The sequence below is a fragment of the Pseudochaenichthys georgianus genome, chromosome 22, assembly GCF_902827115.2.
Source record: "Pseudochaenichthys georgianus chromosome 22, fPseGeo1.2, whole genome shotgun sequence".
In the NCBI taxonomy this organism is placed as follows: domain Eukaryota; kingdom Metazoa; phylum Chordata; class Actinopteri; order Perciformes; family Channichthyidae; genus Pseudochaenichthys; species Pseudochaenichthys georgianus.
This window is the reverse complement of record NC_047524.1, coordinates 7,359,985-7,384,841: the sequence shown is the minus strand read 5'-3', so window position 1 is coordinate 7,384,841 and position 24,857 is coordinate 7,359,985. Positions and strand designations below refer to the sequence as shown.

The 24,857-nt window shown below is 41.5% G+C and overlaps 2 protein-coding genes across 2 annotated transcripts in view; one reads left to right on the top strand and one right to left on the bottom strand.

Annotated features, from left to right (window-relative positions):
• brf1a (BRF1 general transcription factor IIIB subunit a) overlaps positions 1–24,857 on the bottom strand; it is a 117,064-nt gene that overhangs the window by 67,958 nt on the left and 24,249 nt on the right. The window contains exons 7-12 of the mRNA XM_034111505.1: positions 15,886–16,035; positions 13,609–13,702; positions 13,207–13,333; positions 12,228–12,267; positions 11,591–11,683; positions 10,016–10,324 (exon numbers count right to left, since the gene is read on the bottom strand). Of these exons, the coding sequence (XP_033967396.1) occupies positions 10,016–10,324; positions 11,591–11,683; positions 12,228–12,267; positions 13,207–13,333; positions 13,609–13,702; positions 15,886–16,035 (813 nt within the window). The remainder of the gene's footprint in view (positions 1–10,015; positions 10,325–11,590; positions 11,684–12,227; positions 12,268–13,206; positions 13,334–13,608; positions 13,703–15,885; positions 16,036–24,857) is intronic.
• Positions 19,795–24,049, top strand: LOC117467692 (BTB/POZ domain-containing protein 6-B-like). Its single transcript, XM_034111506.2, has 4 exons — positions 19,795–20,711; positions 21,537–21,627; positions 21,820–21,938; positions 22,446–24,049. Exons 1-4 carry the CDS (start codon positions 20,305–20,307, stop codon positions 23,476–23,478), a joined length of 1,650 nt encoding a protein of 549 aa, XP_033967397.1. The 5' UTR covers positions 19,795–20,304; the 3' UTR covers positions 23,479–24,049.

Genomic DNA, 24,857 nt, shown 5'->3' with positions numbered 1-24,857 from the left:
GAGCTTTTTGAACATTGAAGCATGGAGACATGTCACAGTAGAGGCACTACATACAATATGAACCTGAACATCTGCAGAATATGACCTCTTTAAGTTTGTTTCAACCTCCTGCCGAATACCTTTTTCAGTTGTATAGGAATATCAGTCAGGCATAAACCTAGCCGATTTCAGACTGATGGATTTCACTAGAAAAATGACATTAATGGTAGTTTTTCTTAGTGACTTTAACTCAAAATAATAAACCAAGCATTATATGTCTGTAGGAGGATATTCATCTTTAGCTGTTCTGATATTCAGACATGGATTAACAAATTCCTTTTACCACAAAAATCCTTTCCTGTACATTTGCCGTCAATCCCTGACCTGAGTGGGACCCCTGGTAAAATCCCCAGTCTGCTGCGTAAGAGGGGAGAGCGGCGGTTGTGAGACAGTGAAATGTGCTGTGACGTAACAGCCAGGGGCGAGCGTTTCCTGCCTCTGCCTGCCTGCTAAACGCTCGCTGTCATCTCCCGTCAGGCCCGCGGCGGCAGACAGCTTCGCTCTGCCTCCACGGGCCAGACGACGCACATCATCTCCAATCACAGTGACGGGCCGCTGCAGCCATCTCACCAGAGAGACTGACTTCCAACTGCTACACACACAGCTTCTGAGGAGGCAGCTTAGCTTGTACTGACTAACTGAGAGCGTATGATTGGACGTCCACAGAGGGCTGCCTGAGCTTGACATAAACATCAGACTTTTGTTCTTCTTCTGGTGTTTTTTTGCTGCTTAGTTTGTCCAGGTTCTCCCTCCCTATAAGCATGTGCACATATCGCAGCCTACGTATTGTAATTCTGTCTGGCTGTCAATCTGTGTGTCTGTCTGCCATACTGACACTCCCCTCCTCTGGGAGGAAGGGGAGAGGGGAGGAAGATGGAGAGAGAGAGAAGAGAGAGAGAGAGAGAGAGAGAGAGGAGAGAGAGAAGAGGAGAGAGAGAGGAGAGAGAGAGAGAGAGAAGAGAGAGAGAGAGAGAGAGAGAGAGAGGGAGAGCGAGAGAGAGAGGGAGAGAGAGAGAGAGAGGAGAAGGAGAGGAGAGAGAGAGAGAGCGAGCACATAGATACTCTATCTTCTATCCGAGATGATCTCTCCTCTCTCCTCATGCTCTCTCCTCCCTATCTCTCTCTCTCTCTTATCCTCTCTTCTCTTATCCTCTATCTCACAGATTACCATGTTAACCTAAAACAAATATATATATATATATATATAGATGGTTCAATCGGTACAAAACTGAAGGTGTAAAAAGGAGTGGTTTAGCAGGGATGTTAGGTGTCAGACTATTTATTGGCCAAAATGAATGTCATTGCAATAAAAACTACAATTTGGTGACATACAGTGAAAGCTCTTACTTGGTTTAAGGGGGTCGCGGATTATTTAATCTTAAACTAAAGTAGGAAAAATTGATGTATAGTAACTCAACACCTCACAGCTCACTATGGCTGTCCTTCACACGTCATTTTGTTACAGACTTTAACACTTACTTTCAACCAGAACAATAAATAAAAAATCATAACATTTGGCGAGATAATTCATTTGTTCTCAAGTGTTAGTTCCTTTGATTTAGGAATTCCTTGAAATCAATCTCATAGCTTAAGTAAAAGAGATGGAACAAAGCAGATTGATGCACTTGTATCAGTGTCAGACTTTGAGACGCTGTTAGTATCAAACCAGTGACCTCATGGTTTTCCAGGTTGCATCTCTCCTCATGAGCATGCCAAAAAAGAAGACACAAAGGAAGTGCTTTTTCTACAGATGTGACTGCTGAGGAGGTAAAGTGTGCTGCCACTGAAGCACAGGATGAGACTTTGCATTTTCTTTCATCCCTGAACGACTCCTGTGTGGACGGAGAGATGAGACAGATGCTGCTCATTTAAAAGACTATAATTGACTCCGCAGAGCTGCTGTCAGGACGCAGATCTGTCAGAAAGCTTTGTACCACGCCCTGAAATGCTGAGAGCTACGATTCACTGCCGGGTAATTGCCGTAAGCGAGGAGGATGGATGGTATATAAATGTTTTTAAGTCAACAAAATCCTGTCTGGGGAGCAATGACTGTTTCCTTAAACGAAACTATAAAAGAGCTACAAAGATGGGGTGTGAGATCAAGTTAGATCTTTAAAAATGATTCTTCAAAGTGCAACAAAAAAAAAAGGCCTGGCTGGAATCTAAAGACCCACACACTTCAATCGGCACTTTACCCCAGACGTTTTGGGGCAATACAAAGCTGGCAGAGTGGTTTGACAAGAGCTGGGGAGCCGTGCTCACTGAGGTAGTTAAGGTCAGGGCGAACGCCATTGATTGAACTAAGTGCTGCGCTGAAAACTGTGGACCTCAATCAATGCCGACTCTAATGGTGTGGGGCACGGCTCCCCCAAGACCCGGGCTTTAGTCCGATGTGACAAAGTCATCTGGAGGTGTTGGAGTCACGTCTTTTTTGCCAGCTCTGCGCCCTCCTCTCATGGCACAAGTTAATGAAAATGCCATTACTCACAGACAGGCCATCGATGAGGGAGCTGAAGGAGGGGAACGGGGTGACGGAGAGAAAGAGTTTAACTGCGGATGAACAGCTGTTTGATGACAACAGCTCATAATCTCTCTTAAAGTTCATCTATTTAATCGTCCGCTGGGACTCACTGCTAACATCGTTAATTACTTTTACTGATTAGAAACAACATTATTAATTCATTAATTGATAATTAAGAAACGAAGGCTGACAGCTTAAGCAGTCTGCCAAGTGCTAATATTATGTATAACTCTTGCTGAGTGGGTAAAAATTGAGGATCATTTGTATGGATGTTTACTTTCTCCTGTGAATTCAGATGACATTTGAAGCGACTACAGTTTGATTTTACAGGCACAGTCTGTGTTTCTCTTTTATTAAAAGAATATTTATAGTGACGCAAATAAACGTCATTCCCGTAAATGTCACGAGAAGAAGATCAAAGATACCAATGTCATGTTTTGAATGTCAACATCAGAGTTACAACGGTGAGTCGATGGACAGAAAAATAATCACTAAATGCTTATACAGTATAATTGATTAATCATAAAACAAAATTGTTTTTCATGCAAAAATGGCATAACATTCTGATTTCAGCCTCTTACATATAGAGAGGTCCTGTTAGGGCTGCTGAATTAATCGCGATTACGGCGATTACGAAAACAACGTAATCGAAATAAAAACGATTATTTTTTTATTATTACTTTTTTTTTTTTTGGTTTTTCAGTTGAATTATACTTAAAGTGCAGAGTAATCAACTGTTAATCACATTTAATAATCGCAATTACAATTATTGACCCAAGTAATCAAGATTATAATTGTTGCCATAATCGAGCAGCCCTAGGTCCCGTTTTATTATGATTTATATCACATTAAACTGATTATTTGGGGTTTCAGACAGGCAAAATAAGAGATTTAAAGACATTAGATTGTACTGGGGATTTATATTTTTAGTTAAAAAACACATTTGATCAAAACAATCATGACTACATTATCAAAGGTCCTTGTATTTTTATTTTTTATTTTTCTTGTGAGTCTCTGGTTAGGTGATTGGGACAAAATCTCGACTACCTTACACAAATCTGGGTATTGTTTTGTTGAAAATCAGTGCAAATGATCTGCTTCTTATCTATGCTAATAAATACTCAAACAGCTCTCATGGGGTCGTCTGTAATTCCATCATCATCAAAACTACCACTGCATTTTTCCTAAATATTATGTTTTCTTTATACTTTGTTTCCTTTCTTGGTCCAAAATTACACCCTCTCTCTTCCTCCAGTGCCCTGCCCTCTACTAACAATGTCCGCAAAAACTACACACAAACACACACTCACACTCTCTGAAGCGTGCAGATGAAAGACTCTGCCCTAATGACAAGGTACCCTGTCCACTTAATACTTCAAAGATTGAGCTCGGAGGGGGGCCATGATAACCCCCCCTCGTGCCCTTCCCTCACCCACCACAATTAGCCGAAATAACTGAAGCAGACCAGGAGCAGCCTGAGCCTCCGTCTGCATCTCCAAACAGAAACACAGAGGCAGGAAAACACTCACTGCAGAGACACACACACAATACATCAAGTGTAATCAGACACATGTGCTCATTTCCAAACACACATGATGAAATGACAGACAAATAAACAGAGTAGCACACATGGTAAACACACACTAATTAACATCCATTGTTCAACTAAACAGTCCTGGAATTAAACCAAAGTGACTCATGGAGTTATTTAAGGACATTTGGTTTGTCCAGAAAAACAACAGGTTGTTTCCAGACTTTCCACATGTTCACATTAGTATTTAGTGTCTCTACTCTGACATGTCTCCATGCTTTAATGTTAAAACAACTCTTTATTTTTCTCATACTGTCTGTGCTGCAGCACCTCTTTTTACCCTCTGTCTGAAACCAGAGCCCAGTCTGCTCTGATTGGTTAGCTGGCCGGCTTTGTTGTGAATGGACAACCTCTTAGAGATGTCCCGCCCTTAGCCTATCACGAACAATGTGTCGCATAGTGATGTCACTATGTTCAGGAAGTACCCAAAGCAGTCCAATGGAGGCATTTCAGGCGGGGGGGGGGGGGGGTGTAGTGTATGGGAGGGAACACAGGGACTTTAGCCTTTACGGACCGTTAACATGCATGAAAACCTATATAACATACTAGAACAAAGGGAAAACCCCAAAAAGCATAAGAGGACATCTTTAAATAGTTGAATCCTTGTTAGAAAAGGGAGGTCGAAGGTAAAAAAGGTGACTGAAAACATCTCAAAGGCAAATTATGGTTACAAATGAATTCAAACAGAAACATGCTTCGAGAAATTAAGATTTCCAAGCTTGCAAATGTAAACAAATAAGGTTAAACTTCCACAGCTAGGAGGCAGATTTTAATGTAAGATAGCAGCTGGTATATTGGAATATGTTTGTGCCTCAAATGATTGCATCTCTGCGCCGAGAGCTACAAAGTGGGATGAAAAACAGATTTCACAGATACCCATAAGATGCAGGAACTTCAGGAAATGACACTCATTTATGTTTGTGCTCCTTGACTATGAAACATTTCAACAAACAGCTCTCCTGTCAGAGATTAAGGGTGATGTAACCATGTTTTTTTCCCTGCTGCTGCTTTGTTACAATTAGCTGCCCGTTTCAAAATGGCTAATGTGGGCTCATGGGTGGGGCAGAGATTAGTGAAATGAAGCAACACGGTGTTGCAATTAGCTTTTCTAAATCGTCCTCTTGTGCAGAGCCATACTGTATGCAGGCACATTCATTCCTGTCTGATTGTAGATGATAAAGTGTCTCGGTGCTCTGCAGTGGTTCCGATTATTCTCAGCAAATGAGATGACAACGGCTAACTTGATTATATATTAATCTGTGTTTTGTCCATCAAATCTCAAAAATGTTGCGAGAAATCTCCATTTAACTTTGGTAAAGGCCAAGGTAATGTCTTTAATTGTCTTGTCAGTAAAAAAACATAAAAGATATGCGTTAAATATCAGTGTACTAATATAAAAGAGAGAAAAGTAGGAACCCTCTGTATTGGAGGGGCAGAAAACAGCACTTTGACATTTTTACATTCAAAAATGGTTGATCGTTTATCGAAATAGTTGATGGCAGTTATTTTTCCTCAGCTGCAGATCTAGAAATTATGTGAAATTGTCATTTACACTTTCTGCAATAGGGAACAAAATGAATAGAATCCTAGATATGTTTGCCAGTAACCATTCAGAGGGTTGTTTATGGTGAACCAGTTGCATACTGTAAATTCAAAAAATGAGTGTCTCCCCTCTGATCGCACATATCCTCGGTGAGATCAGCCTCGAGTCCCACTGTCCAACAATTAAACCCTGTAATAACAGCCATGCCTCATCTTTAAATGGCTGTTCTGTCATTCATGGCCACATGCAGTACAATGACCCCCATGAAGCTCGGACTTGAAGAGGATGACTCGAGCTCACATCACTCCATAACAGAAGAACTATCTTTGAAAAAGAGACACATTTAGAATCAAGTTAAGAGCGTGTGATTCAGAGAGTTGTGATTCATTCTCCTCTCCCTCTTAACCTCTCGTCCCCGTTGTGTATTCCCCTGATGAGATGAGGTCAGGGTCTTTATTGGGGGACATTTTCATCGGGTTAATGGGTGCTCTGACCTGAGTGATGGATGTTTTACGGTGGCAGGTTTGTAACAGAGGCCATCCTTTATGAAAAAGGAAAGTGTCGTTAGCATTTTGAAAGGGTTCAGGGTCTTTCTAAAAAAGGAACACGTAGAGAGGACTTGTTTTCAAAAGCATCTTTATTGTTAATCATTTCGGATCGTCATAAAATCCATTTATATGAACGTTTCCAAGCTAGGGATGCGTTTTCTGATGTCATCTCTTAGAAACGATCATAGATTTACAAGTCGTTATTGTTTGGGTTATTTTTAAGTCAATATATATATCATCATGCACACTGATACTCTCAGTAAAAAGAGACATTTCATGTAAAATTATATGATAAAATAATTGTTTTATCATCATAATCCTTGTCTTCCTTTTCTGGCTTAAAGTCAAGGTAATAAGAAAGTAAACCTTAAAGCAGTATAGTAAAGTAAAGCGTCTAATTTCCATATCTATTCATACCCTATTCTGCGCATTTTCGGGTTCATGTAAGACGTGTCTCTTCTGGGACATGTCTCCATGCTTTAATGTTCAAAAAGCTCTTTATTTTTCTCAAACTGCCTGTGCTGCAGCACCTCTTTTCCCCCTCTGTCTGAAACCAGAGCCCAGTCTGCTCTGATCTGTCAACCACGAGAGATACCCCATTAGTTAGGGTTGAATATAGCCATGCGCGTACAGTAACATGTGATGTAATCTGAAATGAGTCCCAGATCAATATTTATGGTCACAGAGAGGCTTCAATCCTGGGACCTTTAAGTTTCAGGATGTTGTCCAAACATTAGATCACCTCACCGCCTCTTCACTCACAACATCCATCCATCAAAACACACTTCACCTCCCCCTTATCCCCCCCGACCACCATAAAAACACAGGTTTCCTCATCAGCCCTGATGTAGCTGCACGGCACCATTACCTCACATCCATCACCGCCTCTGCACACCCAGATAAAGGCAGGGGCTGGGGGGGCGCCGAACATCCTATAATTAAGTAATTATAGGAAACGCATGATGGATCCCCGTAGTCGTTATATTTTTGCAAATGTTAATAAGTCACATTGACAGAGGCTGTGATCACTCCTACGCTTGATTTTTTGTTTTGATTTACCATTCTAACCAGAGCGGAAAAGCTCAGTCTGAATCCTTTAGGTACCTGGCTGCATGTGAACAACATTCACACTGACTTAAAGGGGGGGAACTGGAGAGGGAAAGCCCCAAAAAGCATAATAGGACCCCTTTAAAAGATAAAGCTGTCAATTTGTTTGTATTTTACCGTCTAAGTCCCAACACATCAATGAAAATCAACATGAAAGCATCCTACCTAAAACTATTGTGTGTTTACATCCAAGATCAGGAACTTGTCATTGCTTAAAGATTCAGAAAAAGTCTTCAAGACGCCTGCACGCCTCAGTGCGCTGGCTCTTGTTCGGTATCAAATTCCCTCCAAGAGTCTTCTGTTTGTGTTTAAAGCCCTGCATGTTCCGGCCCCCAGCGATACTGCAGCACCGCTGCCCTCATACAGTACAGCCGCTCCTCTCAGATCTGCTGATCAAGGGCTGGTAACCATCCCACGATCTCGCCCCCAAAACTTTCTGGAGACAGGGGGTTCTCTAATTAGGCTGCACCAGGATTTTGGAAAAGTCTCTCTGAAAACATAAGAGCTGAAACGTTTGACTCCATTATAGAGGGTGTTAAGGACACCATTGGAATGATTTTTGACTTTGTTCGCTTTCTACGTATGATGGTTTGTTTATTGTGCTTTTATGCAGGAATTTAATTATTCATGTCTTTGCTCAATTATATTTCTTGAAAAGCACTTTAAAGCTTGGGTATCAAAGCCTGACATCTTCTCGCTCCATGACAGAGCCCCACTGTTGTCCAAGAACTATTAAAACACATCAATGAGCCACGCTGTTGCAATGGTTGGCTTGTTCCACCAGTATCATTAAGACACAAGCTAGTGTATTTTCACTCGAAAACATAAACACGGTCCTGTAGCCCTAACACTCGCTAAAGAATCAAATGTGGATTAATCCGCCACTGAAAATAGTCGCCAACAAATATACTTTTCCCTCCTGTTTGTTACAGGGTAACGACACTGACCAGCTGTTAAAGGCAGTAACTGTGATTATTCTTTGCTGTGAGATTAAAGCCATAGTTAAAGGTGGGGTGGGTAAGTTTCAGAAACCGGCTCGAGATACACTTTTTGTTATATTCCATGGAATGCTCTTAACATCCCGATAGCAATGAATATTTTAAGTGCTTTGACAAAATGTGTACCTGCCTGTCAGCCTGTCAGCCTTCCATCGGGGCACAAACTTCTCTCGTGCCCTCATTGGTCATGTGCGTGTTCGTGTGTGTTGGAGGAGGGGCTCTGTAAGTAAGTGGCAGATTTTCTCCGGTTGTGTATTTTCAAATTCTAGCGATCTCGAGCCGGTTTCTCAAGCTTACCTACCCCACCTTTAAGGGTTAGAATATGTCATTTGTATTTCAAGTCTTAAACATACCTATACCCAATAGTCGGGCAGGATCTCTCCAAAGGGGGGTTCGTTTAGCATGAAAAGAAAGTAGAAAGAAAGTGACGTCAGAGAAATCTATTTCTGCTAAAATGTTAGCAATGATTGAGAGTCAGACCTAAACATTCCAGATGTGTGTATCTCACACTGCACTAGCACTTTAATTCATGTACCCGTTTTTAAATGCCATTTTATAATATGTTTCTTAATGCTCTTAATGTCTTTCAGTTTTGTAAAAGCACTTTGAATTGCCTTGAAAGGTGCTATATAAATAAACTTGCCTTGTCAAAACGACAGATTAAACATACATTTATTTATTAAGGAAAATATAGTGCTACTTGTTCCAAACTTTGGCAAACTTTTTCTCAAATTCTAATAGTCTTACGATTCATGATCTGAGTCTAAATCAAGTGTACCGTGCCGTCTTTTGCTCCTGCACTAAACACGAACAACCCTCCAGAGATGCACGATTGTGCCAACAAAGACAAACCCAACTCGCAGTATTTTGGCACCAATCCACACGCTAACCACCTCAAGGGTTAAGAAATTCGACTACCTTTGCCGACACATTCCCTGCTCTGCGGTGTTCTAAAAAAGGGTGAAACATAATAAGGGATGGCAAATTTCACACACCGCTCAGCCAATTTCATCCTGGAGCAGAGTTAATTATGACAATTAAACCTGGGAGAGCATTCTTTAACTTGATTATGGGTTATTATGGTGTTACAGTAGGTACCAGACACAGTCAAGAATGAACGGTATCTCAGCAGCATTCATAATCAGATCATCCTCAGAGGCTTCTGCTGCTTCCAGAAAGAGGTTTGCTCAACCAAAAACACAATATGTTTCCTCAAATAAACACCAGATTCTCTTGGTACTGTGTGTTCAGTAAAGACTTAATAAATAAACCCGCCATCTTGCCTCCCCTTCTGCTTGGATCATATTCATGACCCATCAAAAATGCAAAAGGGAAAAGTATAACAAAGCATGAACAGATGACGTCTCAGAAGAACTCATCTAAAAACAGAGCAGAGAGAAACTCGAGAGCTATCTTTTCCCCAACAAATGAGATTGTTATGCCCCAGAAATCAGCCATCTGTGACAAAAGGGAGAAAAACTCTGATCTAGTAAATCTAATTTCTAGTGAAGTGATACCAAATGTGATTGTTCTGCCTGAAAAGGGGGGTATCTTGTATGAAGGATACAGTGGTAAAGTAGATTACTCAAGTACTTTACTTTTAGATCTGAGTACTTCTCCCACCCCTGGCTGGATGAAACAAGATGAACAAAACAAAGCTGCACCCACCGTTCTCCTTCCCGTCTTTGATGCAGCTGCTGATGGACTCGGGGAGGCCGAGCGTGGCGGCCGTGGGCATCGGGCCCAGGATGGACTCTAGCGACGGGGCTTTTCTCTTCGGGATGTCCCCCTCCAGCTCCTGGTCGTTCTGCTCTTCCTGCCCCGGCTTCCTCTGCTCCAGTTTCAGCAGAGCCTCCAGTGTGAGCTCTTCCATGTCTTTGCCAAAGTGCTTGGCCACGGCCTTGAGAACGTCCTCTTCTTCGGTGTCCTCACACTCTTCAGTCTTAGGAGTGGAGTTGGGTTCCTCATTTACAACGACTGGGAGAAGGACAGAGATCATTATGGAATCAAAGTGTGATGTATGCTACGGGTTTCACTAAATCAATTATTTTTGTTGTTTTGTTTATAAATAGGTTGGTATAGTGAGAAATATGAACAACCAATATTTTCAGAAACATGGTCATATGTTTGATGAGAAATGTGTCCTTGTACAAAACTGCATGTTTTCTAAAAATTACAATAAAGTATTAACAATGCCGTCTCTTATTATACACTCATTTTCTCTTCACTAGTCCCTTGGGATTAAAAAAGCAGAGTATGTTGTAATGTGTAATTAGCTAGGTATAATTATAAATCTACATTTCAGTTTCCCGATTAAAAACTAAATAAAAAACAGTTTTATTACACTTAGAACCACTGTTGTTAAAAAGATATTGATGAAAATGCCTCGAGAGCAGTGAGATAAGTTTGTTTCCCAAATCTCTGAGAATCCAAATGCTGATAAATAAATCACATGCAGACAAAATAATTGGGATCATAATTCTGGCCATCCTCTCGCGGCCCTGGTGTCTAATTAAAAAGTGTCCTTTAATCAGCCTCAATTAAAATGTCCTCACACAGACTTCAGACCACAAGTCACAGAAAAGCTACTGGATAATCAGCTGGAGAAGAAACGAGATGCCGGCGGATCTGAAAGCACTGCAGCAGCTGGAGGAGCAACATGCCTGAAATCACTGACAGCCTGCGACCCCCCCTACTCTGTGTGTGTGTGTGTGTGTGTGTGTGTGTGTGTGTGTGTGTGTGTGTGTGTGTGTGTGTGTGTGTGTGTGTGTGTGTGTGTGTGTGTGTGTGTGTGTGTGTGTGTGTGTGTGTGTGTGTGTGTGTGTGTGTGGTGTGTGTGTGTGTGTGTGTGTGTGTGTGTGTGTGTGTGTGTGTGTGTGTGTGTGTGTGTGTGTGTGTGTGTGTGAGACAAAGAAACAGACAGAGGGCCAGAGATAAAGAGTCAAAGGTAAAAACAGATACAAAGAAAGAGTGACGAGGAGAGCACTGGTGTGTGTTGTTTTTCATGGGTGGGTGGTGTGTGTGTGCGCGCGCGTGCGTGTGTGTGTGTGTGTGTGTGTGTGTGTGTGTCCTTGATACTTATTATTGCATGGCCTCATATTCGTTGTTTTTTTTATTATTAGATTTCTTGCTTACCCTCCTTATAATTGGAATCGTGTTTTTTTTGTTTTATTGTTTCACTCATGGCAATGGAGACAAAACAATTCACAAAACATGAACTTTAAAACGTTTTCTTCTCGGTACCTTCTTTAGCGTATGCAGCGTACACTCCTCTTAGTTTGGGTCGTGCGCACTCGAGCTCTGCGTCTATTTCATCCTGGTAGCCACTGATCTCATCTGTTGAAGACGATAAGAAAGTTAAACCTAGAATTATTCCTGAATCAAAAACTTGACATGCAACATTAAAAAGAAGAAAGTCCGATGCAGTAAATCTCCCCATTTCCCTGAAATGATTGTGCATGAAACACACAAGGAGAGGAAATGATACTTCTCTAGTGTGCCAACCCTTTAAATTACATCTCCTGTAATAAGGATATAATATGTGAGCAATGCTACATAATGTAGGGTTAATTACACGTCGTGCTGAAATGAAATCTTATATACAAATAACAGGGAGCCGTTTCCTCTCTATGTGCAGAGCGTTTCGGTTTCTTCTCTCGCTTTTACCACATCCAACACTGATTATTTGATCATTTAGTCGAGGTCAGCCAAGTGGCAGACACACTGAGAAAGTGTTACCAAAGCTGTCTTTGTCAGAGGTTTGAATAAGTCTGGCTGCCCTGAACATAATTCATTTTTATAAAAGGATAAAAAGCAAGTAGTCTGAGAGTCTAGTTGCCTTTGATGTGATGGCAAACAGACAAGGATATCGGATTCATACCTTCCACTTCATCCATCTTCTTTCTCAGCTCGATCTCCAGCTGCAGGGAGGCACACAAAGAAAAGACATTGAGAAAAAACAAACATGTTTATTAGTGACTTCAGGGTGAGGGAATTACCGGTAAAACATCATAACACAAGGACCGTGCATTTTCCAGAAGTACTTTTGCTTCATTAACGTACAGAACACAAGGTATGAGTTTCATTTGCTGCTGTGGGCGTGAGACAATAGCATCTTTTTCCCTGTACTGCTTAAAGTGATAATGAGACTCTTGCAGAAGATCATTTTGTTCTTGCTCTTGTTCCAAAAAAGGTTTTTAGCATAAAAATATTTTTTTAAAGAAAGCAAAGTTTCTAAAGCATTCAATAATATGTTTAGGACTCAGAGGATTGAGAGTGTCGTATCAACACTTTATAGTGATCACTTGGCAGAAACGTCAAACTTTACTGAACCATCACAATGAGAGCTGACCTCGTGTTGAGACTTTGTTTCTCTAAAGTTTATCTAGCATAGCCTTCAAGTTGTACCTGAATGTGTACCTTTGAAAAATACAAACCTTATTTGATTTTGGCCTCGACCATTTGTTTACAATGTTTCATGAAGCCCAAAATGTGTTTCCTGAAGCTTATTGCCAAAAACTTTTAATTAGCAGTTGTTTTTTATTAGAATATATACCCATTAACTTTCTTGCATAAAAGTCTCATGTCTGAGCTGTAAATATCAAGTAAAAATGGGAAGGTAACCACTAGCCTGCCCACTTCTTTGCTAACTCTCTGTTAAGTGTGGGGATGTCAAGAACATTGATCCTTGACAGTTTTACTTTCGAGGTTCATGTTCTCCTTTAATTATTGAAAAAAGGCTGCAGGCTGTAGGTAATCATAAGATGAAATGCGAATATTCCCTAAGGGGGAAATCTCATAAGCAATTGTGAAAATCTATAAAAACATAGATGAAAAAGTGTGGATCTGTTCATTCATACATTTTTGACTTTCTTCTTGATCAGACCCTCTGTGAAGCATGGCGGATCACACTCCTGCTCCAGATCCATCTTCATGAACTCCTCGATGGTCAGCTGACTGGTGGGCGTGTCTTCAAACTCTATCAGTCTGATGCCGGAAAACAGTAAATGTTAGGTTAAAATGTGCCAATGAAAAGAACCAAAAAATTAAGATAAATCCATAGTTTGGTACATCAGCATGAAAAAGCTAAACATAATGAATCTTGTGAAACAGATGTGAGAAAAAACATCATCTTCAATACTTTTACAGGCAAAAGGTTATTTGTAAATTGTTCAACGATCAAACGTTATCCATTACCAAAAAAGTGAACTTTTAAATGAGAAAAGTTCAAGTGAATAACATCAAGAACTTGAACCACCCACCGTTTTCTTAGCGTGGATTCACACACTTTTACAACGCCGACGATTTCTTTGATGGTGCGGCGAAAGTCGTGCATACGAGCGGCTACAAGAAGAGCTGAAAACAGAAAAAATACAAATAGATTAAATGCAACTTATTGGTTAGTCCGCACCACACCAGCTCCGTCTTAACACATCACTTATAAATCAACATGTGTCATCCTTACACAAAAACCCAGAAAGTAGAGGTTTCTGTTTGTCTTTTATTGAACTTACATATGTCGGCATCCACATTTCTCTATTTTCTAAGGCTAAGATGAGACAATGGCGAGATGGCAACGACTTTATCAAACACTGACTATATCAACATGCAATCTGAAAAAGACGAGCCTAAACTGTAGTTTAAAAAGTATGTCTTTATTATCTTCAATTAAAAAAGAGAAAAAAAGGGTATATTTTGACAGACTAGACGGAAATGTTAAATCTGATCACTTGAAAAAATACTAAAATGTCAACCACTTTCATTGACAAAGATAAAGTAGTCACAGTTTTATTGACTAAGACAAGAGAACAATTTGATGACTTTTAGTAACTGCAGCTCGACCAATACCAGGATGAAGTTGACTAAATATGATGAAAACTTGTTGACAACAAAAACTAATACACATATCATGACTGTATATTGACTTTGGTTGGTTCTCTGCGTGTTCACCTTTAAGACTGCAGGAAAAAGGCGACCGGAACACACACAGAAACACTTTCTAAAAGGAGTAACGAGAACACTAATATTATGTAATGAGTTGGAGTGCGAGCCTTGAAGGGGAACAGTTACATAACCGCCATTAGAGTTGCCTCGCTCAAGAGCCTGTTAAAAGATAGATGCTTCCACTTCTACATGCACACTTCCAACAGCCTTTAGGACTGAAGCAATAGCTTTTCACTCCGCTGACAACTCTCAAACATTTGACTGCCCTTACCTTAAAACCACAGAACTTCAAAGTTGCTGCTTCTTCTCAATTTGTAGTTAACTTTTATTTAGTTAAAGCCATGACCTCATGTCCTTCAATCTTTTCTTGCAGATGCATGTTTCAACTCCATCAACAGCAATATTTAGGAAGTTTCCCTTTTCCATTTGACTGTACCCTTTTCAATGATTTATGATGGGGAATTAATTATTCAGGCAATGCAGCAGAAGAACAGAGAATATTGAAATTGTGAGCGTAAACATGCATGAAGCCCCGTGATTCGATTTCAGGACGTCTTAGCTGCTAATGCATCAAAGACGAGGGAAGTCGGGTCGACACCGGCGGGACAAGAGAGGCTTTGAGCTCAGCTATTTCACATAAACTCAAACAAAGACGATGATGAGCAGGAAGGAAAATCAACAACTGCCGTAAGTTTCTATGAGGGTAGCCTCAAACACTCATCTTCTTGGCATGGTAGTGAAAAAGCCCAGATACATTTGTTAACCCAGTTGGCAGCAACAACCGTGAACAGGAGCAGATAAATCCTGTAATTCACTTGCGCCTCTCACAGTGTTACGGAGCAGGCTTGCCCTCGAGTCAATGCACCCGTGTTACATTATTGATCTGTTGGAGGAAATTCTCATTTCACTTGCCTCCCACAGGAAGAGGTCAGAGGGCAGCTTCAGATATAGAGGGAGAACACTGCAGCAAACAACGGTTTTAATGTTACCTACATATTATCGATCATGGGATATACTAACTGATGAACTTGCACAACATTTAAAAAAAAAAAGGCAATTAGAGTAGAAACAAGGCTTATGTGATCTGTCCAAAAACAGTGTCTCACCAGAAGAAGAGTACATGAAACGGCAACAATTCTCTCTTCAGATCTATTTCAGGACTTGAGGAAATGTGTCTTTGAAAAGCTTAAATAGATTTCACAAGTGCCAACCATCAGGAATTCCTTCGCAGTCAGGGACAGAAATATGTCACAACATTATAATATCTTAGATATGGAAATTATTTTATATTTACAAATGGAAAAACTTAATTTAAAAGGTCCATGTGTGTGCGACACAAGCTTTTGTCTCCCTTACATTGAAAGACATTGACTCGGGCTAGCTAACACAGGAATTTGTGCAATTAGCATTAATAACACAAACCGCTCTTGCAGCTAATGACAATAAACTGTAAGTGGGTCCTAAATTACAATAAGGCAGCATTAGTCAATTCCGGACATTTATTTAATGTAAGTAACAGTATAAACTTCATAAAAAGTGTACCTCGGCTTGAAAAGGTTGGAAGACGCTGGTCTAGGTCATCATCTAATGGTTACCTGCTCCACAGAGTCCCGACGGCCTTCGTCCCGTGTGCATCCAGTCCCTCTTCATCCTCTGCACCAGCCTCATCGCCGTCATGGACACGTCGTGGTTCTTCTCCCCAAACTCCAGCAGCTGTGCGAAGCGAGGGATGTACAGGCATGGGTCTGATGGAGACAGAAAGGGCTTTCAGTTTTAAACAAGCAGAAAGAAGACATGCCAGGTGTGTGTGATCTTTTTAGTCGTTCCTTCTAAATCTGGTGCACTTGTTGATTGAGGTACAGCTGCCAAGTGGATTCTGTGATAAGACCTTTTCTGTTTGTCTGCATCTCATAGTATAGCAAGAAAGATAGGTAATGGACGAGAAGAGGTCATGGTAATTTCATGTTGTTAGTATCAATCAGATTCTTTGGCTCTGTGGGCAAATTCTCTTAAGATGACACTTTAACTGAAACTCTATCCAATAAAGAACCTGCGTGTGAGTCCATGTGACTTCTGTTTAAAAGCCCCAGTTGGCATCTGAGAAGTAAACAAACCAAAAGCAAAAATGGAAACCTTACTAATCAAGTAATCAAAAAAAGTTATCTTCAGCCCAAATGAAATGCTTAGCGTCTGCTTTGAATTCATACTGATTTAAACCAACTGGCACCTGTGATCTTCCCAGTATCCCATTGCTGGCTGCTAATTAGCTCCACTGGAGAAACTTGAGGATTAGCATTTAGCTGAAGTGCACCCTGAAGCAGCCTGTTTCTCATTCAGCGTCTCTGTCCAGATTTTCGCAGATGGCGAAAGGATTTGAACGGGCAATCTTCCAAACACAAGCCTTTTCCTTCTCGAATGTCTCTGAGAAAGTTGTACCGTGTGTCATATCATAAACTTTATGGAAAATACTACAGCGTATGAAGAAGACAATTATGAAAACCACCTGCGTTTGCCATGAAACCGGCTTGGCAGGTGGCCCGTTTGACCTCTAAAAAATGATTTTACCATGCTAATCGAAATCGAATGTAATGTTTCAATTAGGAGGAATCATCTTTCTGCTGCAACCGGGAGACAAAAAAACGAGAGGTTCGTGCCCCGGGAATGACAGTGGAGTCAAATATCTTTGAAGTCAGTAGCTGCGTTTGAAGAGCGGTCCAGTGAAAAGCTGGTAGAGCCGGCTGGTAATAAGATCCAGGCCGATCCCTCCTCCCCCCTCCGCACCATGTAATGATACGTCTGCAGCGCTCGCCATCACTGCTACAACTTTTACTGAGTGTCTATAAATGCTGGCCCAAGCAATATCTACATTTATAAAGAGAGAAGAGGCTGTTTAGGCAGACGAATCCACCCCCAATCCACTTTCACTGTTAAGTATAATCAATCTGTGATGCTGAAACAGCCCAGGAGTCATTCTGTGATGGAGAGCTGTGGTTTACTTTTTTCCGTGTCCCCACTTTCCCCTCAACCTGCTTCTACTTCTGTTCCCCACATTACCCAAAATTACTCCGACCACCTCCAGAGAAAGGCTGTGAACTCTCTCCATTCAATCAAATGTGGGAGCAGGGATGCATGAATACCATTAAAGTGTCATCATTCAGCTGTGGGGAAGCTTCGCACTACCCTGAAGAAAAGCCGAAATGAACTTGGAGCTGCGATGCATTCTGGTCTTTTAATTTTTTTTTGTACTGTGGGTGAAATAAATTGTTCCCCGTGTTTGCTTTTTCTCTGATGGACTTCTTCCTATAGCTGACAGTTGATCTGACGTTCAACATCAAACAAAGAGAAGCTGCAGAACACCTGAAACCAACATTTTAGATCACACAATGAGATCAAACACCAAAAACAAGGCTAGACATTTTTGAATATGATATTGCATTTCTTTGGTTTGTGATCAACATAAATAACTAGGGCTGTCAAACGATTACAATTTTTAATCAGATTAATCACAGCTTAAAAATTAATTAATCATGATTAATCACCATTCGAACTATGTCCAAAATATGCCATTTATTTATGTATATTGTTGTGGGAATGGAAAGATAAATGAAAGCGGGCGGATATATCCATTTAACATACAGTATGTATGTTTATTATAACATTTTTCTGCATGTCAAAATGAAAGACAACCCACACGCCTATCAATCATCAAACCGTGGGGTCTTAATTCATTACGTGTTGATTTCTATCAACGGGGGAGTACTTCAGGAAAGTCGACAGAGGGGGGGCTAGTGGAGTACTTCGTGACCACAGTGTGAACGTTGTGATCAGCTGTTTTAGCGCAGTTCTCCAGTGAAGGGGGGAGTCTCCCTCCGCAGCCGGTTGGCGTAGTTTTGGCACAGTTCCGTTGTACAGACCGACGTTAACAGCAGCCCTGTCTGTGCACACGGAGACCGACTCTGTCGTCCGGTGATCTAACCGCCTTCTGGAAAAGCTTCACAAGTACGTCGGTACGCAAATGCGCTGTGTGACACAAGTGACGGTACGCATTTCAGATTACGCACATAACCTGCGTACCAGTTATGTGCACCCCTGTACCAGAGCCATATTATTACTATTATATGGCTCTGCCCTGTACTTCAGCAAGAGTATTCTGCGTCGGGACTTCCTGCAACAACACCACGCCGTTATCAAAGATGTTCTATTGAGAAGACGATCACTACGTGACAAAAGTTTTCAAAACCGTGGCTACTGAAATCAATCTTACTAACTGCTGTCTGTGCAATTTACTCCGCGCGAGTTGGCAGACTTTATTTTGCTTACTTTAACATCATTTTTCATGGTGGGGCTAAGTCATTTCTTGGTATGGCTGTAGCCTACCCCAGCCATACCCTGGCGCTGCCACTGGTGGCACGTACGGGGCGGGCCATTCTGCACATGCGTTAAATGCGTTAAATATTTTAACGCAATTAATTCAAAAAATTAATTACCGCCGTTAACGCGATAATTTTGACAGCACTATAAATAACATAAATACGGTCATCAGTTCGGACAAGAAAACGTCTTTCATTTAAGTCTTATAACTTTACAGTTTTTCTACTCCCTTTCCTAAGGGCACTTTGTTCAATTACTTTTATTTGTATACCTTTATGTTTGCTTCTACTTTTTTTATGCTTTACGTAAAGCACTTTGAATTGCAGTTGTGTTTTAAAAATAAATGTGCCTTGCCTTAGTTTTTACATGGTAAAAAGCAGAAATGTATTGATTGTTTGCATACATTTTTCTTGTAGAGATCACAGAATGAAGGGTGGGTTTATGTGTGTTTACCAATATACAGGGGTGGATTACAGAGATTATATATCTTTCTATTGTTTTTATTTCCCCGTAATTTTAGATGATATATTTGCACCCTTTGGCATTTAAAATGTAGATGTCTTTAAATTGTAATTATATTATCAAAATGACGTACGCTTTACATGGGCATTGTTTTTCAGAAACAGCATTAATACATTATTTTCAGATTTTCTTTGTCTAGTGAAAAGTCACATTCTGAGGGTTGGGTAAAGTGTATTGTTATTACTGTGCAACAACAAGGTGCAATAGTAGTGTGAGTTGTTTATTCGTATGTAATTTATGTCAGTAGAAATAACTAAGAGGTTTGTGATGTTCTATTTATTACTTCTTTAGCCCATTTTCCTGATTATACTCACATCATTTTACTTCTCTAACATTTCAATGCATGATTCTTGTACTATTTTTATTTTGTGGAACACTTCCTACAACATTGAAATACATTTATTTCCTTTAAGTACTTGTCTTATTTCTCCTCATTAATGTTCTGTACTGCAAGGTCATCTTTTTTACATTTTATTTGTATCTTTCCACCGGGTCTAATCAGCGGGACAGAGGCGGAGCGGTTTGATCCCGGTGACGCACTCTGCGGAGCTGCCGGGGGAGGTGCTCCGGCTCTTTTTACGTCACGACCGTGCGTGAATCTGATTGGTTCTCAGCGAGCCCTGGGCGTCCGTGTAGATCACGACGAGAGAGAAAAAAAGCTGAAAAAATAGAGCAGACCTTAAAAACTCCCTACAAATGACTATTTACCTCCGATACGAACGGCCGCAACAAAACATCATAGCTGGCTTCGTTTCGCTCGACAGTCGGTGCAGATAAAGAGGGGAGAAATAACGGTGAGGATTAACGAAGAGGCGTAAAAAAAAAAAAAAGGGGATTTGAATACCAGCTCCGGATTACCCACTCGCCGAAAAAGGGAAAACAGGGATGAGGTGACCACCAGGAAACGGAGGAAAAGTGGTCGAAGTAAAGGACACCAACGGTTCTTCGTGTATATTTCAATGGTTGTCGTGGAAACTTCGCCGTCAATGCAGTTTTAAATCGGCGTTCGGATTAGTCGAATTTCACCCATAATTAAATTTTACACCGAGCAAACCCCGCATCAGTTAGTTCATTTCCGACCGAATTCACGGGATATTCAACACTATCGGTTGGTTGTGTCGATGCCAACGGTAGACTGCAGGTTGCTCCATCATGGCCGGATCATGAGGTGTTTGACTTATCTACTGCTACTTCCAGAAACACTGAAGAAGTCAAAGAAGGTCAGCAAGCTCCCGGGCAGGCTGCCGTTATGTTATGAGATCCTGACACTGTCCCTGACCAGCAAGAAGAAGAAGCAGCAGCAGCAGGAAGAGGAGCAGGAGAAGATGGCTGCGGAGTTGTACCCCGCCGCCAACACCAATCTGTCCTCCAGCGGCACCACGGTGGCGGACACCGAGAAGCTCAAGGAGGTGCCGGTGAGCCAGGCGGGGAGCAGCGCGGCGACCACCCCGACCACCCAGCAAAACATCAACAACAACAACGTAGACCCCCCGAGCTGGCCGTGCAGCCACCCCACACTCCGAGAGAGGTAAAATACACAAAATAATAATCATCTTCTTGTAAAAAATCTCCAGGAAAGCTGTAGGACATTTCCAGTGGTGGAAAAAGTATTCTTTACTATACTGTAATAATACCACACCTGTAAAAATACTAACTTTCAAGTAAAAGTACCAAAACCACACTGAAAATACTCAATTTCAAGTAAAAGTACTACATCTACGTATTTAAGTATGATTTGGAAAATATACTTTAAAGTAGTATAAGTAAAAAAGATTCATATACTTATATACACACAATACTTGAGTAAATGTACTTATTAACTTTCCACCACTGTCATTTTCACAAGTAAGCACAGAATATCTCTTCTCCTGCAGGGATGTGTCAAGGTGATTTAGAAAAGACCATAAAGTTCATTAAAACCTATTTGAAGTAACGACAGACCACATTTACAACGCTTTGCTAATATGATATTAAAAGTACAGCACCATGGCTATACTCACACTCGTCACACTTGGATAGTGGGGTTTTATTTTGAAAACCATTCCTGCAACATCTATTTTTACATAATAGTTTTTCCAAATTTGCCTAAAAGCATTGATTACAGTTAGCATTCCGTACTAGCCACATACTATGCAGAGCTATATCAGAAGGTCGATTTACAGATTTACATGTATCCAATTTAGATAATCCATTAACCAAACGGTCTGTTTTGATGTATTTTGTGAAAGTAGTTTCTTTTGGTTTTGGACTGATGGTTGAAGAAAACATTGGCAAACTGAGAAAGCGAATTGTTAGGGAAAGAGATAATTCACCGAGGCTTATTCCTGAAAACTGCAATGCTTATTTTTTTTAGGAATGCCTTGATGTTTAACAATGAGCTGATGGCTGATGTCCACTTCATTGTTGGCCCCTTGGGGGGGTCTGAGAAGGTTCCAGCACACAAGGTATGGAGATTTAACATGTTAATCAAACCATAAATTGTGTGTTTTTCATCTTATATTAATGTTTGATGATAAGAGAAGTTGTGTTTACAGCAGTGCTACTGAAAGGGAGCTACTGCTGCTCCTTTATTGAACTTGAGTGATTCTGGTTGCGTGTCTGACGCATCTGTCTGCTCCTCCCTCTCCCCCTCCCAGTATGTGCTGGCCGTGGGAAGCTCCGTCTTCTGTGCCATGTTTTACGGCGATCTGGCAGAGGAGGATTCTGAGATCCATATCCCAGATGTGGAACCTGCTGCTTTTCTAATTCTGCTGAAGTAAGCCACTCACCATCCCTCACACAGCCAGCCAGAAGGAGAGATGACAAGCTCAGTTAGTGTCACTTCAAAGCATATTATTACTCATCCAAAGCTAAGCAGAGGCGAGTGCCAAGATGCTGGGAGCGCCTGAGAGCAGGGGTAGCAGCACACTTCTCTGTAATTGCTGGTTTTTCTCAATGCTCTTGGTCCAACTAGAACATTTCCCTCTTTTTGCTCATCTACAGCCTGGACATTTTCATTGAAGGGTCTGGTGGTTATAAATATCCTGCCTTTGTTGCTCTTCCAGCAGCATTGGCTAATCCAGCACCATAGATTGTAGCATGTCAGGGTTTTCATGAAAGACCCAGGATGAGTTTAGTCATCACAGAGTCCCGATTATGTAAAAAGTTGGTTCTATAATGCATCTTATAAGTGATATTAAAATAAAGTTGTCTCTCCAGCAATGCCAGTAAGTTGAAGTTCTTTTCATGCACATGTGATTAAAAGGTTATTTTGCTTCTCCAGGTACATGTACAGCGATGAGATCGACCTGGAAGCAGACACGGTGCTGGCCACCCTGTATGCCGCCAAGAAGTACATAGTTCCTGCACTGGCCAAGGCCTGCGTCAGTTTCCTGGAAACGAGCCTGGAGGCCAAGAACGCCTGCGTGCTGCTCTCCCAGAGCCGCCTGTTCGAGGAGCCCGAGCTGACGCAGCGCTGCTGGGAGGTGATTGACGCTCAGGCTGAACTTGCGCTCTGTTCGGAGGGCTTCTGCGAGATCGACCTGCAGACGCTTGAGATCATCCTGCGGAGGGAGACGCTCAACACCAAGGAGGTGGTGGTGTTTGAGGCGGTCATGAACTGGGCCACAGCAGAGTGCAAGAGACAAGGTTTGGGGCCCACAACACGCAACAAAAGAGAAGTCCTGGGCAAGGCGCTGTTCTTAGTGCACATCCCCTCCATGAGCCTGGAGGAGTTTGCTGACGGGGCGGCGCAATGTGATATCCTGACACTGGAGGAGACGCACAATGTGTTCCTGTGGTACACTGCAGCGAAAAAGCCAGATTTGGAATTCCCTCTGACGGAGAGGGAGGGCTTGGCACCTCAGAGGTGCCACCGCTTCCAGTCCTCGGCCTACCGGAGCAACCAGTGGCGCTACCGCGGCCGCTGCGACAGCATTCAGTTCGCGGTGGACAAGAGGATGTTTATCGCGGGTCTGGGGCTGTACGGGTCAAGCGGCGGTAAAGCGGAGTACATCGTCAAAATCGAACTTAAGAGACAAGGGGTGACCCTGGCGCAGAACATGACAAAGTTTGTGTCGGATGGGTCGAGCAGCACGTTCCCCGTGTGGTTCGAGCATCCTGTTCAGGTGGAGCAGGACGCCTTCTACACAGTGAGCGCCGTGCTGGACGGGAACGAACTGAGCTATTTTGGCCAGGAGGGCATGACGGAAGTGCAGTGCGGGAAGGTGACATTTCAATTCCAGTGCTCCTCCGACAGCACCAACGGGACCGGAGTACAGGGAGGACAGATCCCAGAGCTGGTGTTCTATGCGTAAGCTGCTCTGGACTGCAGATGGGAAATTAGGTTTATCCTGCCTCCCAGCCTTTAAAGTAATGTAGCATAAAAGATGTCACACTAAATGGCCTGGTTAGTTCTCAGAGAGACTATTTTAAGAGCCAAGGAGCTGTTGTTTTATCTTATTTAATTTAATCTTATTTTTTTATTTAAATACTGGGTTAACGTTATTTGTTGAAAGGCTGCGGCTGCTGTAGAAACAACATTAAAACAGTGATTTGTTGTTATGTAATCAAGCTGAGCGCCACGACTGGAACACGTTGGGACTGCTTCAAATTGTGAAATTGCAAGTCTACACCATGTTGTTACTATAGTCTAAGCAGCAATGTTTCACCAGGAGCAACGTTATGTAGTGTTATGATTCTAAATGCAAAGAAATCTGGTCGAAAACAAAGTTGTTTTGCACTTCAGAGGACGGCCTCAGAAACATTGTGTCTTTTGTAAAATACGATTTAAATGTTAACAGCTTGATGCTGTTAGAGATGACAGATGTGTTCTGTATAAGAATGCTTATACACCTGATGATAAAAAACATAACGGTTATAATGTGATTGAGGCTTCAGATGTCACATCATTGTGGGTGAGGGGATTCGAGGGACTGCAGCGCCCCCTGGGTACTGCAGTGGGAGCTACACCTGGGTTTTTAACAAGAACATAAAGTTCTTGCAGCAATGGATGGATTAGTGACCAGGAGTCGGTACAGTACAGGGGCCAGAGGAGTCATTTGGCCCCCTCAGCAAGAGCATCTTTTTAAAGTCACTGTTATAATCATCCAGTTGGGAAGTCAGGGGGCTCAGTCAAAGTAGACGGGCTCCTGTGGTGTTTTTACCCAGATCCTTTAACATTGACTAACTGTGGGTCAATTTCAGATTTATTCATGAACGTTTTGTCCAATTTAACCCAAGAGCTGCACATACTTAACCTACAGTAAACCTACATAAGCACTTGATATATGCTTATTGTTATTTGATGGGGATGAAGCAATTTAACAAAGTTTTATTATAGCCTTATGCTCCTTTTAACTTTGACACTATTGAAGTAAAGAATATGTTTAGCAGCTGGGTATCACTGCTTACAGACAGTAGAACTTGCTGACTTAACCTACAGAAAAACAGCCAACATTAGTAGTTGACAAATTCAATCCCCGGAGTACTTACAAGTTATTTACCAAGCAAAAATGCCAAACATTCACAATTTCCAGCTAGTAAAAGTGATTTTCACTGTTTTTAAGAGTTAAGACATTGTCATTTCAGCATTCTTGGGTATTGGACTTTAGGACGTCATTTTGAAATCTGGGAAACTAGCAATATTTTTTCTGGTGATATTTACACTTACTAAAATGGGTAGAAAAAGATAGAT